We start from the raw sequence: 12914 nt of genomic DNA, 5'->3' as shown, positions 1-12914 counted from the left end.
TGTAGTCCAGATTGTTTATGAACCTGAATGTTCAGGTTTTTAAATTTTCTTTAAAAAATATATTTTTTTTAGTTGTAGATGGACACAATGTCTTTATTTTATTTATTTATTTTTATGTGATGCTGAGGATCGAACCCAGGGCCTCAACACTTGCTAGTCATGTGCTCTACTACGGAGCTACAGCCCCAGCCCTAGGTTTTTAAAATTTGAAGTGAAGGCTTTTTATGTTTCTTCAGAGATATTATAAATCTTTTTAAATGTAATTATCTGAAGGCTATATTAAAAATGCAAATTCTTTTTTTTGAGAACAAATTTTTTATTCAATGATAGTCCATCTTTAGATGTTTCTTTTTCATGTACACTGCATTTGTTTTATTAAAAAGTAAAGCCCTTTTAAAAAGGGAGACCAGTTAGTCCTCAGACTCTGATCCATCTTCATCTTGACTAATCTGGAAATAACGAAGTTCGTAAGTCTCCTTGTCCGATGCAACCACACAAAGCCAATCACGAAGATTGTTCTTCTTAAGGTATTTCTTAGTAAGATATTTCAAATACCTCTTAGAGAACTGTTTCTCAGAAACAACTGTGATTTTATTCTTGAAGCGTTCGATGTGAACAACATTCCCGAGATTTCCAGTTTTCCCATTGACTTTAACCTTCTCCCTCAGAAATTGTTCAAAATTTCCAGAATCAAAAATCCCATCTTCTACAGGATGAGTAAGGTCCAAATTAAACTTCCAAGTGGTCCTCTTAGGCTTCTTGTCTTTCTGCGGCGCCATCTTGACAACCAGCAGCGTGATCAGAAAAAAGCAAAAATGCAAATTCTTTGCATTATCATTTGCATATATTTCCACTGAGACCCATAGGACCAAAGTCCCCTCCGACCTGGATGGCTTTAGACAACCCTTAGACAATCTTAGCTTGCTCTGTCTTCTCAGAACCACATTCCACGATTCAGGCCGCTGCTTTCCTTGTCATTGTGTTGTCTGGCCTGTCAATTCCACACAGCTTAGCCATCATGATATAGGCTGCCCCTGAGCTCAGGAGACAGCTCTCCATTCCTCACCTTCTCCCCACCCAGAAAACATTTCCATAACCCCACTATTCTGGCACCTCTCACCTTCCATCAAGGAGTCAACAAGGAACACAGCACAGACACGGAGAATTGACTCCACCAGGGGCAGAGGCCAGGAATCAGAATGTTAAAGATCCTATGGCCATTAGGTTGGAGGAGCAGGACAGGGTGAGGAGGGGTCCATTATAGTCCTACGAGGCAAAGGGAGGATGCTGGAGAATTTCGGTGAAAAAAATAGCCCATCAAGCCATCCAAGTTACTCATAATCTTGTTCTTTTAGATGATTCCTCAGCTTCATGAGTGCCTATGATGAGAGGAAAGAAAATGACCAGGAAAAAACTTTTTTTTTTTCCTGAGATCTTTTCTGGACTTTCTCTAGAAATTTGAGAATAAGATCAGGTGAACAAAAAAGGGTGTTTTTTTTTTTGTTCTTTTTCTCTAAATACTCTGAACAGCAACATGTTGTATGTGAACTAAGTACCACAATATTTAACTCTGCAAAGTTAGCAGCTCAAGAGATCTATTGAATCGTAGTTATCTCCATCCATTTTCCTCTCAATTTCCATTTCTTCTCCTCTCTGTCTTTTTCTAAAAACTCTTCTTGTTTTTCTCTACAGCTGCCATATTTCTGGAAATTTTCACATCTAAGAACCCTGATGTAGGAGGCAGGGGACCAGATGCTGATTTGTTACTGTCCCTCCCTGCCTGTTGTCCACTTCCCTGCCACTTCGTGCCTACGCAAAACAGTTCCTATCTTGCCCCAGATCAGTCACCACAGACAGCAGTTCCTCCTCCCAGGCTCATCTGGAAGTTCTTCTCCAGGTCCCAGCCTGACTTTCCATCCCCTGTCTCCAACCCCCTCCATTTGGCATTCTGGCCTCTCACAGAATGGACCCTAGACTGTCATCTATCTGCTCATTCTTTCTCCCTCATATCCTTCTTCTCTTCTTTACCCTTGAAATGTTTCTCATCTGGAAAAGTCTCAACATTTTTTTTCCTGATGCTGAAGTTCAAACCCAGAGTCTTCCTAATGTTCTGACCACCCCATCTCTCCCCAGGACAGTTGGATGGTACTCCCTCCTGGAATCATGGAGAAATGATTCTCCTCAAGAACGAAGGGCACTCTTGTGTGATCCTGCAATCATGCTCAGCACAGTGCCTGGCAAATAATTGCTCATATAATTTTAGCAGAAAAAGAGAGGAGAAGGAAAAGATGGGGAAGTAGGAGGAAAAGCAGGAGAAAAAGAAAGGAGATACATGTCTTTTTTGGCTAAGAAAATTGAAATGGACAATTAGAGACATGAGATCTGAGCCCAGATTAAGGCCAGTATTCATCAGAAACTAGTATCCAACACATAAAATTTTTTTTTTCATGGTGCTGGAGATGGAACCCAGGGCCTCACAGATGCTTAGCTACACACTTAGTTCAACACATTCAATTTTAAAATTGAAAAAAAAAAAGTCATGTTCACTTGGCAAAGGAGCAGAGAGTGAGAAAATGTCTCCCGAACAGACACCTAAATCCTGGTCAGCTTCTCCAAAGCAGCACTGTATCTTGTCTGCACTCAGCACAGTCTAAATTTGCACAAGGCCAGGTGTGTGATAATGTGTATTTGGTATCAGTGTTTCTTGTTGTTTTCACCTGACAACACTCAATCCACTCCCTTCCCTCTGAGACATAGTTCTGATTTCACGTGATTCCCTTGGCCTTTCTTTAGGATCTCTCTGTTCTAGATGGAATTTTTAAAATTATTTAATTATTAAAAACTCTAATTGATATAATGATTGTACATATTTAGGGGTACAGTGTAATGTTTGGTACATTTATACATTGTATAATGATGAAGTCTGGATGTTTAGCTTACCACCATCTCAAAAATTATAATTTCTTTGTGATGAGACCATTTAAAAATCTTCTTTTAGCTATTTTGAAATATACCATACCTAGGGCCGGGGATATAGTTCAGTGGTTGAATGTGTGCTTAGCGTGTGTGAAAATATAACATTTCTTTCTTTCTCCCCCCTGCCCTGTGCTGGGGGGCAAACCCAGAGCTTCATAGGTTAAGCACACCTTCTACCACTGAGCTACCCCCCAGCCACTACAACCGTGTTATTAACCCCAGTCACCCCTCCATGTAATAGCACACCTGAAATTATTCCACCCACCTATCTGTGACTTTATGCTCCTTAATCAATCATTCCCCATTGCCCACTCCTCAGGTTACCACTATTCTAAGAGATCGATTTTGTTTTGTTGTTTTGTTTTTTGGTTTGTTCATTTTGAGTTTTGTTTTTTGTTGTTGTTGGGTTTTTTTGGAGGGGGGGTTGTTTTATTTTGGTTTTGGTACTGAGGATTGAACTCAGAGAATCTTTACTATTGAGCCATATCCCGAGTCCTTTTTATTTTTCTTTTGAGACAGAGTCTTGTTAAATTGCTGAGACTGGCTTCAAGCTTGTGATCCTCCTGCTTCAGCCTCCCAAGCTGCTGGGATTACAGGAGTGGGCCACCATGCCTGGTAAGAGATGGGGTCTTACTGTGTTGCCCAGGCTGATCCTGAACTTCTGGGCTCAAGCAATCTTTTTGCCTCAGTTCCACAGATAGCTGTGACTATTGGCATGCACCACCCATGCTCTGCCTAAAGATGAAAAAAATATATATTTTTTGTACTAGGGATCAAACTCCCTTGTACATGTCAGGCAACCACTGTACCACTGAGCTATATCCCCAGACCATAGATGGAACATTCTTAAACAGTCCCGTTTCCTAGGCTGTGGGTACCCAGCTGATTAGTAAGGAGGGAGAGTTCTCACCAGCTCAGGGGAGAGCATTAGTGGGGGCTGTGGTATCGATAATAAGGGTCATTACCCTATTCCCTAATCTCCAGGGTGAGGCTGATAACCCAGGGAGGGGGATTTGCACATTTTGATAGCTAATGGAAAGGTAGGCTGAGCAAACAGAATCCATACTGATGAATATGGAGTCCTTTGGGAATCCCTAAGACAAGCCCTCTCCTGCTGGGACAGATCCTCTTTCCAGAAACCTCAGCTGGTTATCAATAGCTCCGCCTGCAGCTATCACAGAAAGGAAACGAGCTTTTGCCATCCACTGGCACGTTTAACCCCCTTCCTGCGTGTTAGGGAATGTGACACTCCAGCCACCAAGTTGACACCTCCTGGAAACACTTTTTGCTTCCTCTGCCAGCAAATCTAAGCTGTCCTTTGAGCATTTGGCCTGCCTCATGGTCTTGGACCTCTGAGAGGTTCCTGGTGGGAGCTGAATTTTCTAAGGAGGCTTTTGGGGACCTGCGTGTGATCACAGACATATCTATAACACAGTGTCAAACAGCACAGAAGGGTTTATAAAGAAAAGCCATCCTCCCCTGCCTCACCCTTCCCTATTCTTAGAGGTCACTTCTGATTCTTTACCTCCAAGACCACGATGCCTTTTTCTATTTTCCTTTCAAATTTTTATTTTTATTTATTTATTTATTTTTAAATATTTATTTTTTAGGTGTAGATGGACACAACACAATGCCTTTATTTTTATGTGGTGCTGAGGATCGAACCTGGGTCCCGCCCGTGCTAGGCGAGCACTCCACCGCTGAGCCATAATCCCAGCCCCTTATTTTTATTTTTGACAGTGCTAGGGGATTGAACCTAGGCCCACAAACATGCTAAGCAAGTGCTCTACCATGGAGCTACATCCCCAGCCCACCTCTTGATAATAAATACACTGGTAATTTTATCTCTTTTTGTTACTTTTGTAAATCAAAACAATATATGGAAGCCTGTGTTTCTCACTCCCTGGGATTTATCTTATTTTTGTGGTACTGGGGATTGAACCCAGGGACACTATCACTGAGCTACATCCCCAGTGCTTTCTACTTTCTATTTTGAGACAATGCCTCACTAAATTTCTGAGGCTGGCCTTGAACCTGCAATCCTCCTGCCTCAGCCTCCCCAGTCTCTGGGATTACAGGCATGCCTAGCACTCCCTAAGCTTTAGATAATGTCTTATTTCGCCAGGTGAGACTATGACATATTCCTTGTTTTCTCTCCCTCTCCCCTTCTCATCTCTAATCTCTACCAGCTACCTACTTACTTTTGCATTGTCCATCCTGGTGACCCTTACATTCTGTTCAGTCTTTTGTTTATAAGATGATTTTAAATGCTGAGGGTCAATAAATAACATTATTATATACTTTTAAAATTAGGCAAAAAGTGCTTGACTATAGAGGATTTAAACAATACTGATATTTTAAAATTTATTGCATTATTATTTTTAAATGTTTTTGTGTGTGGCATTGAAGATCAAATCCAGGGCCTGGAGCATGCTAGGTAACTACTTTACCACTGAGCCACATTCCCAGCCCAAGAGTAACAAATAAAACAAAACAAAACTTTCCTATTCCAATTCCCCCCATTCATCTTCCCTGACTCCTGAAATATTTTTAGACAATTAACTACTACTATCATCTTTATGTATATCCTTTCAACCATTTTTTTCATAAATATATTATTATGAAAATTAATATGTATTATATATATATATATATATATATATATATATATATATATATATATATCATTCATTTTTCTTTTTCACAGTGTTGGAATCAAACTGCACATAATGTCCTACAACTGGTTTTTCTCACTTAACCATATGTCTTGGAGATATTTCCATGTTGCCACCTCCCCAACAAGATCTACTACATTCTTTTTATTGCTAGATAGAGTATAGAAACATTACCCTAATTGACTTTTAGATTTTTTTTCCACATTATAAACAATACTGCAATGAAAAATTTTGAGGATTCCTCTTTGTGTATTACTGGGTGTAGATATTTCTTTAGGTTAGATACTGAGAAGGCTGAACATAGTTTATAGTTTTGCTAGATTCCAGCAGATTGCCCTCCAAAAAATCATTATCAATTTAGCCAGTTGTGGTAGCCACACACCTGCAATCTCAGCTACTCAGAGGCTGAGGCAGCTGGTTCACAAGTTCAAGGCCATCCTTGGCAATTTGTCAAAACCCTGTCTCAAATAATAATAAATAAATAAAAAGGTTTGGGATATAGCTCAATGGTAAATTACCTGAGTTCACTCCCCAGCACAGGAGAAGAAAAATGAAAAGCAATCTATCAATTTATAGGCCCACTCAAATGTTTGTGAGAGACCATGTTTCCTCATGTTCTTTCCTCTTTTACTTAAGTGCCTACATTTGAATTAATCTAAGGTGGGGGTGGGAATTCTAAAGAATCAGATGATATTGCCTGTATTTTTGATAATCCCTGATGATTAGTGAGATCGAACAACTTTTCCAATGTTAGGAGCCATTTAGATTTAGTCTACTAATTTTCTATTGTGTGGTTTGAACCTAAGGGCACTTAATCACTGAGCCATATCCTCAGCCTTTTTTCTTTTTTCTTTTCAGACAGGGTCTCACCAAGATGCTTACAACCTTGCTAAGTCACTAGAGGTGGCTTTGAAAACTGTGATCCTCCTGCTTTAGCCTCTGGAGTTGCTGGGATTACTGGCATGTGCTACCACTCCCAGCTTATTTTTTTTTTCTTTATTGATTTGCAGTAGCTCTTTATATATTCTGCTTATAGATCCTTTCTTGATTACATGCATGGTGAATATATTCTTCTATATCCTGGCTGGAATGTTCTCTATTTTATGACTTCTTTTTAAGTTTATAATGTTTTGTTTTGTTTTGTTTTGTTTTGTTGAATCCAAATTTATTAGTCCCTGCTGGACACAGTGGCACATGCCTGTAATCCCAGTGATTTGGGAGGCTGAGGCAGGAGGTGATGTAGGACAGAAGAGGCTGGGACACCTGAGGAATTTTCAGGAAACAGGTTTATTGGCTACAGGGTCCAGAGGGTCTATTGCCTAAAAAATTCTCTGGACCTCAAGTCTGGAAATTCTTTGAACTTTATACCCAGCAGGAGGAGGGCTTTGAAGGTTTACATGACAAGTGTTTTTTGTCCTATTTTTTTAGATTAGTCAGAGGTTTTACAAGTTTTATCACAAAAGAAGAAGTAACATCATCTTTTCTGTAGCCAGACTTTGCTTTTGCAAGACTGAGCAACTTAGTCCTCACAAAAGATAGGAAGTCCTCTCCCACATTGAGATTTTTTTTTTTTTTGCAGAAATTTTTGCTGATATTCTGTTAATAAGAACAATCATGGTGAGGGTCTCTGGAGAAGCTTAATTAAGATTCTTTGGTGGAGGAGGGGGCACCACTACAGAGGATCCAGGGAGCTATAAGCAGAAGCATCCCAAGACATCACAAGGCCCCTTCTCCGAGGGCAGCTTCTGGGCTCCCCCAAGGCATTAACCATTGGGCAACATGGCTCTTTCACTCTTTCCTGAGGAAGTTTCCTCTCAGAAAAGAAGGACCTGCCTGTCTCCACAGCCTGTGAGGCAGGCAAATTGAGAGGGCAGATATAGAGGCCAAAGCTTTCAAAAAGCCGGTGGAGTCCTTGAAAAAGGAAGGCCCCAGTTAGGTAGATGAAGTGACTAGGGACCATATGAGGACCATGCAGAGATGGTGCCTCGCTTGCTGGCTGAGTCACTTCTTTAACATGCATGCAGTCATCTTAGACAGGTTGCTCCTATTCTCTCCTCAGTTGAAGACTGTGGGACAAAGGACTGAGACAGTCCCACACTCATGAGGAAGGACGGCAGGGTTCAGGCTTATTAAATTATCCCAGAATGAGGAGCCATCAGCCTGGCTGAGCCCTATCCCCTCCAGCTACCATGGCTTGGCTTTAAGTATCTGTGCAGGGAGCCAGGGAGGTTTCCGTGGAGCCTTTGAGTGGTCATTAGAGGTATAGAGGGTGGGAGACCAGACAAGAAGTTTCCATTTTATTCTGAAGACAACAAGATCTCTGAGGGCAGAGCCATGGTTCTAAAAGTTCACTCAGTGACCTTGTGGGGAATGTAGGATGGGATGCCAGGAGGCAGGGCTGTGGTGGTCACATAAAAGAAAAATAAATGGGATGGGGCCTGAATCATGGCAGAAGCAAATGAGGTGAATTCACCAGCAATCCAAATGGTGGTGACCGAGGACTGATTGGACGTGGCAGAGGCAAGAGAGGTGATTCCTGGGTTCCTAGATTGGGTCCCTACAGAGGATGGGGTCCAGGTATTGAGGGAGAAGACATCCAGTTCTGTCTGAGCCATGAGGAGCCCATGGGAAACCTGGAAGGAAGGACTATGGAGGGAAACTCTGGGAAGATATTTGGGTTGGAGGAATCACAGCACCAGGCAACATCAGCACAGCATACAGGTGGTACCTGAAGCTACGGGGGCAGACACCACCACCAGGAAAAATTACATAGTAAAAGTATATTTTCAGCTGGGCGTCTGGTGCACACCTGTAATCCCAGCAGCTCAGGAGGCTGAGGCAGGAGGATCAAGAGTTCAAAGCCAACATCAGCAAGAGCAAGGTGCCAAGCAACTCAGTGAGGCCCTGTCTCTAAATAAAATACAAAAATAGGGCTGGGGATGTGGCTCAGTGGTCAAGTGCCCCTGAGTTTCATCCCTGGTACCAAAAAAAAAAAAAAAAAATAGGGCTGGGGATGTGGCTCAATGGTCAAGTGCCCCTGAGTTCAATCCCGTACCCTCCCTACCAAAAGAAAAAAAAAAGAAAAATAAAAAAGGATATTTTGAAAGTCTATGAAGAAATCCACCAAAATCTCATCAGAGAGAAAGAAAGATTTCTGTGTAATGTCACCTCAGAACTTAATGATTTAAACACCAAGCATCTTTTGTCCTCTTCCTTCTCTCTCTCTCTCTCTCTCTCTCTCTCTCTCTCTCTCTCTCTCACACACACACACACACACACACACACAATGGTACCAAGGGTTGAATCCAGGAGTGCTCTACCACTGAGCTATATACCCAGACCTTTTTATTTCAAGACAGGGTCTCACTAAGTTGCTGAGACTGGCTTCAAACTTGTGATCCTCCTGCCTCAGCCTCCTGAGTAGGTGAGATTACAGGTGCATGCCACTGCACCCTGTTCCAAGGAGAAGTTTAGCTGTATGTTTCTGGCTCAAAGTCTCCCATGCCCTCAACTGAAGGTTTCACTGGGGCTGAAAGACCCTACATTTAAGCTGGGCGTGGTGGCACATGCCTGTAATCACAGTGGCTTGGGAGGCTGAGGCAGGTGAATCTTGAGTTCAAAGATTCTCTCAACTCAGTGAGACTCTGTAGATTTTATATATATATATATATATATATATATATATATATATATATATATATATATATATATAATTTTTTTAAAGGGCTAGGGATGTGGATGTGGCTCAGTGGTTAAGCACTCCTGGAGTCAATCCCTGGTAAGAAGAAGGAAAGAGGGAAGGAAGGGAGAGAAGGAGGGAAGGAGGGGGGAGGCAGGGAGGAAGGAAGGAAGGAAAAGAAAAGAAAGACCCACTTGCACACTTCCAGGAATCACTCACGTGGCTTTTGGCTGGAAGCCTCAGCTCCTCACTGATTAAACCTCTCCATGGGGCTTCTGAAAAAAGCTGCAGACCCACAACTTTTGTAAATGGGGGAGGTCAGGGGCTGGAAATAGAAGGCTAGGAATTGTCCAAATAGAAATAATCCATTATGTCACAAAAGCAAATGTCTGGGAGAGCAACTGATTCTGCCTTTATTTAAAATTTTGATATATTGCTCATTCTGGATTTTTAGCCTGGGTTTTGACTTTATTTATTTATTTTTTTTAACTTAAAACCAAAAATAAAGAAGTTGTATGTATAAATGGGATACCATGTGATAAAAATACATATCTACATGGTTGGATGTTTAAATCAGATAAAACATTTTCAGAACACCTGTCCATCATCAGACACCTCAGAGCTTAGAAAACAAAGATGAGGTTTCACCCTTAAGGAGCTCAGTGTTTATCTCCTCAAAAAAATTTATCGATTCTTTTTGCAGACAGCATTATCTTTTACTTTTTATTGTTGCATTATAATTATACCTAATAGTGGGATTCATTATGCCACATCCATACATGCATGTAACATAATTTTATCAATCTCATTCCCCAGCATTTATCAATTCTTTGTGGTAAAAACTTTCAAATCCTTTTAGTTTTTTTGAAATGTAAGTACATAATTGTCATCTTAATTTTGACTTTTTAAAATATTAAATTAAGAGCTGGGCATGGCACACACCTGTGGTCCTAGAAATCAGAAGGCTGAAAAAGGAGGATTGCTGGAGCCCAGGAATTTGAGGATAGCCTGGGTAACTCAGGTAAATCCTGTCTCAAAAATAAATAAATAAATAAAATGTAAACAATGTAAAACATTCAATTAAAATATGATCTTGATTCCTGAGATTTCTTTTGCCCATCTGGGCTGGGGATGTAACCCAGTGGCAGAGTGATTGCTTAGCATATGTGAGGCCCTGGGTTCCAGTCTCAGCACTGGGCAGGAGGGGCCACCCATTCACCCACCCCTGTCCTAACCCTAGGAGGAGCAGAGGGCCCCAGCTGGGCCTGTGAGAATGCCATGAAAAAGGAATCCTTGTCAACAGAGGCACCCTGCAGAGGGGAGGCTGCTTCCTTCCTCTGACTTCTTCTTCTGGTTTCTTCTGATTTGTCAAAGGTGGGAAGAGAACTAGAACTTCCTGGAGTCCAGCCTCAGCCTAGTGTGAGACACTTCCAGGTAGATCCCCAGCAGCCTTTAAGCCCCAGCATCCTGCCTCCCAGAGTCTGAAGTCAAAAGAACAGAGCTCCTTTAGGAATGCATTTTTAACAGGTAAATCTAGCAGTTGGGGAGGCTAAGGCAGGAGGATTGCAGGTTCAAAGCCAGCCTCAACAGTTTAGTGAAACTGTAAACAACCTGGTGAGACCCTGTCTCAAAATAAAAAAGAAAAATGTCTGAGGGTGTGGCTCAGTGGTTAGTCACCCCTGGGTTCAATTCCTGGTCCAAAAAAAAAAAAAAAAAAGCATTTTCGAGGAGGAGGGGAAGTCAATCTTGGAGTCCCAAACGGATGGTGTCCCCTTTCCTCAGAAGGATCAAAGCTGGGAGTGGATGAGGACCCTGTGGCTCCCTAATCCCAGTCCAAAGGCCTGGTGCTCATACTTCTGTCCACCTAGGGATCCTTGCCATAATATATAATTTCTACCTCCCAAACAATGGCAGCCTTTGAGAAGGGAAAAAAACACACACACTCATATGTTCAAGGTCATGCAGTCTGACTGTCCCGTCTGTTCCCGGTTGGATTTGAACCCAACCCCCTGCCCCCCCCAGGCTGCATCCTCAGCACCATAATCTTATGGGCAAACAATCTGATCCCCATAGATGAACTACTTCTGGGCAGCCACCTAATCCTTTCCACAGTTCATTCATTCAATCAACATTTTCAGAACACCTGTCCATCATCAGACACCTCAGAGCTTAGAAAACAAAGGTGAGTTTCCACCCTTAAGGAGCTCAGTGTTTAGTAAACAAACACCCTTAAGGAGCTCAGTGTTCAATAAACAGAATATGGGGGATAAGTGTGGCTGGGTCCAGGTAATGCTAATGTTAATGTGGATTCTCATTAGCTTCCCAGTGAGCAGATTTCAGAGTTTCCTTCCATGTTGACTGGGCAGATGCAGCCCTGCTGTCAACTGAGCACTGGGGGTTGGGGAAGGTCCTGGACAGTGACTCACAGTATAATCCCTTCAGACCTGGCTGTACTCTTTCCTCTTGGCTGGAGGGCTGTGTTACAGCCTGCACTAAAAGCAAGTGTCATTCTTGCCACCCCAAAAGACAGCGGCCAGACTTATTGCCTGTAAACCCCAGTTAATGTGACCAGGCTTTACAAGGATGTCAACAAATCAGTGCTCAGGGCACTAAAGAAATAAGATGAGGCTTAAAAGAAATAAAGTGGCAAGACTGGAAATACTGGTGATGTAGCTCAATGGTAGAGTGCTAGCATGTGTGAGGCCTTGGGTTTGATTCCCAGCACCACAAAAATAAGTGCCATGAAATGTGTGTCCGAGACCCATGACCGGGATACTGGTTTACTTCCATGGCAGTGATGATCCCTCTCTAGCCTCCACTGTTCCACCTGCTTCTGAGTGGCCCCAGCACCTGTGTGCTAGGCAAGCCCACAGGGTCCTAAGCCACACTGCCTGGGCTCCAGGCTACCACTCCATGAGTCAGCTGACTGCAGGCTGCTCTCTATGCCTCAGTTTCTACATGGTGAGGAGGATGACTGAGTCTTCTTTGCAGAGTTGTTTAAATCAGTATTTATTTATTTGTGGTGCTGGGAATCTAATCCAAGGCCTGTCACATGTTAGGCAAGCATTCTACCACTGAATGACATCCACAGTCACCTTATAATTTAAAAAACTAGGAGAGGAAAGTGCTTCTTGGCTACAGAATCTGTCTTTATAAACCCACACATTCAAAACAATTTCCTTTTCAGCATCTCAATGAGAGAGAGTTGTTAAGAGTCTGGCATGTTAAAAAGTCATGTGCTGCCCAGCAGTAGGGGATTGCCATGGGTAGGAATTATGTGAGGTCTCTGCCCCACCCTGGCCTGTAGTGGGAGAAGAACAATCGGTGGGGAGGAGAAAAAGGACCCAGAGGGTCCCCACCAGCTGGGGCTCAGGCTCTGGCCAGTGCCCTTCAGGCCATGGAGAGGGGCATGGTGAAGGATTGTGGCGGACCCCCAAGCCCCGGGTGGCAGTCAGCAGGGGTCATTGCAGAGCTGGAAACCATGATGCTAAGGGTGCATCTGCAGCATCATCAGGTATGCTTGAAAGTGATCATCTTCTCTTCTCCAAAACCACCAATGAGCTGGGGCGGTGGCACATAAGCCT

The 12914-nt window shown here is 42.6% G+C and overlaps 1 protein-coding gene across 1 annotated transcript; it reads right to left on the bottom strand.

The window, feature by feature from the left end:
- Positions 1 to 292: 292 nt before the first annotated feature.
- LOC308652214 (ribosomal protein eL22-like) lies at positions 293 to 800 on the bottom strand. Its single transcript, XM_081299988.1, has one exon. It carries the CDS (start codon positions 777 to 779, stop codon positions 411 to 413), a length of 369 nt encoding a protein of 122 aa, XP_081156114.1. The 5' UTR covers positions 780 to 800; the 3' UTR covers positions 293 to 410.
- Between the last annotated feature and the right edge of the window lie 12114 nt (positions 801 to 12914).

The sequence above is a fragment of the Spermophilus citellus genome (assembly GCF_964194105.1).
Source record: "Spermophilus citellus genome assembly, chromosome: 6".
Taxonomy (NCBI): Eukaryota; Metazoa; Chordata; class Mammalia; order Rodentia; family Sciuridae; genus Spermophilus; species Spermophilus citellus.
Note: the sequence above shows the minus strand (reverse complement) of the source record. Positions and strands in the feature narration are given on the sequence as shown.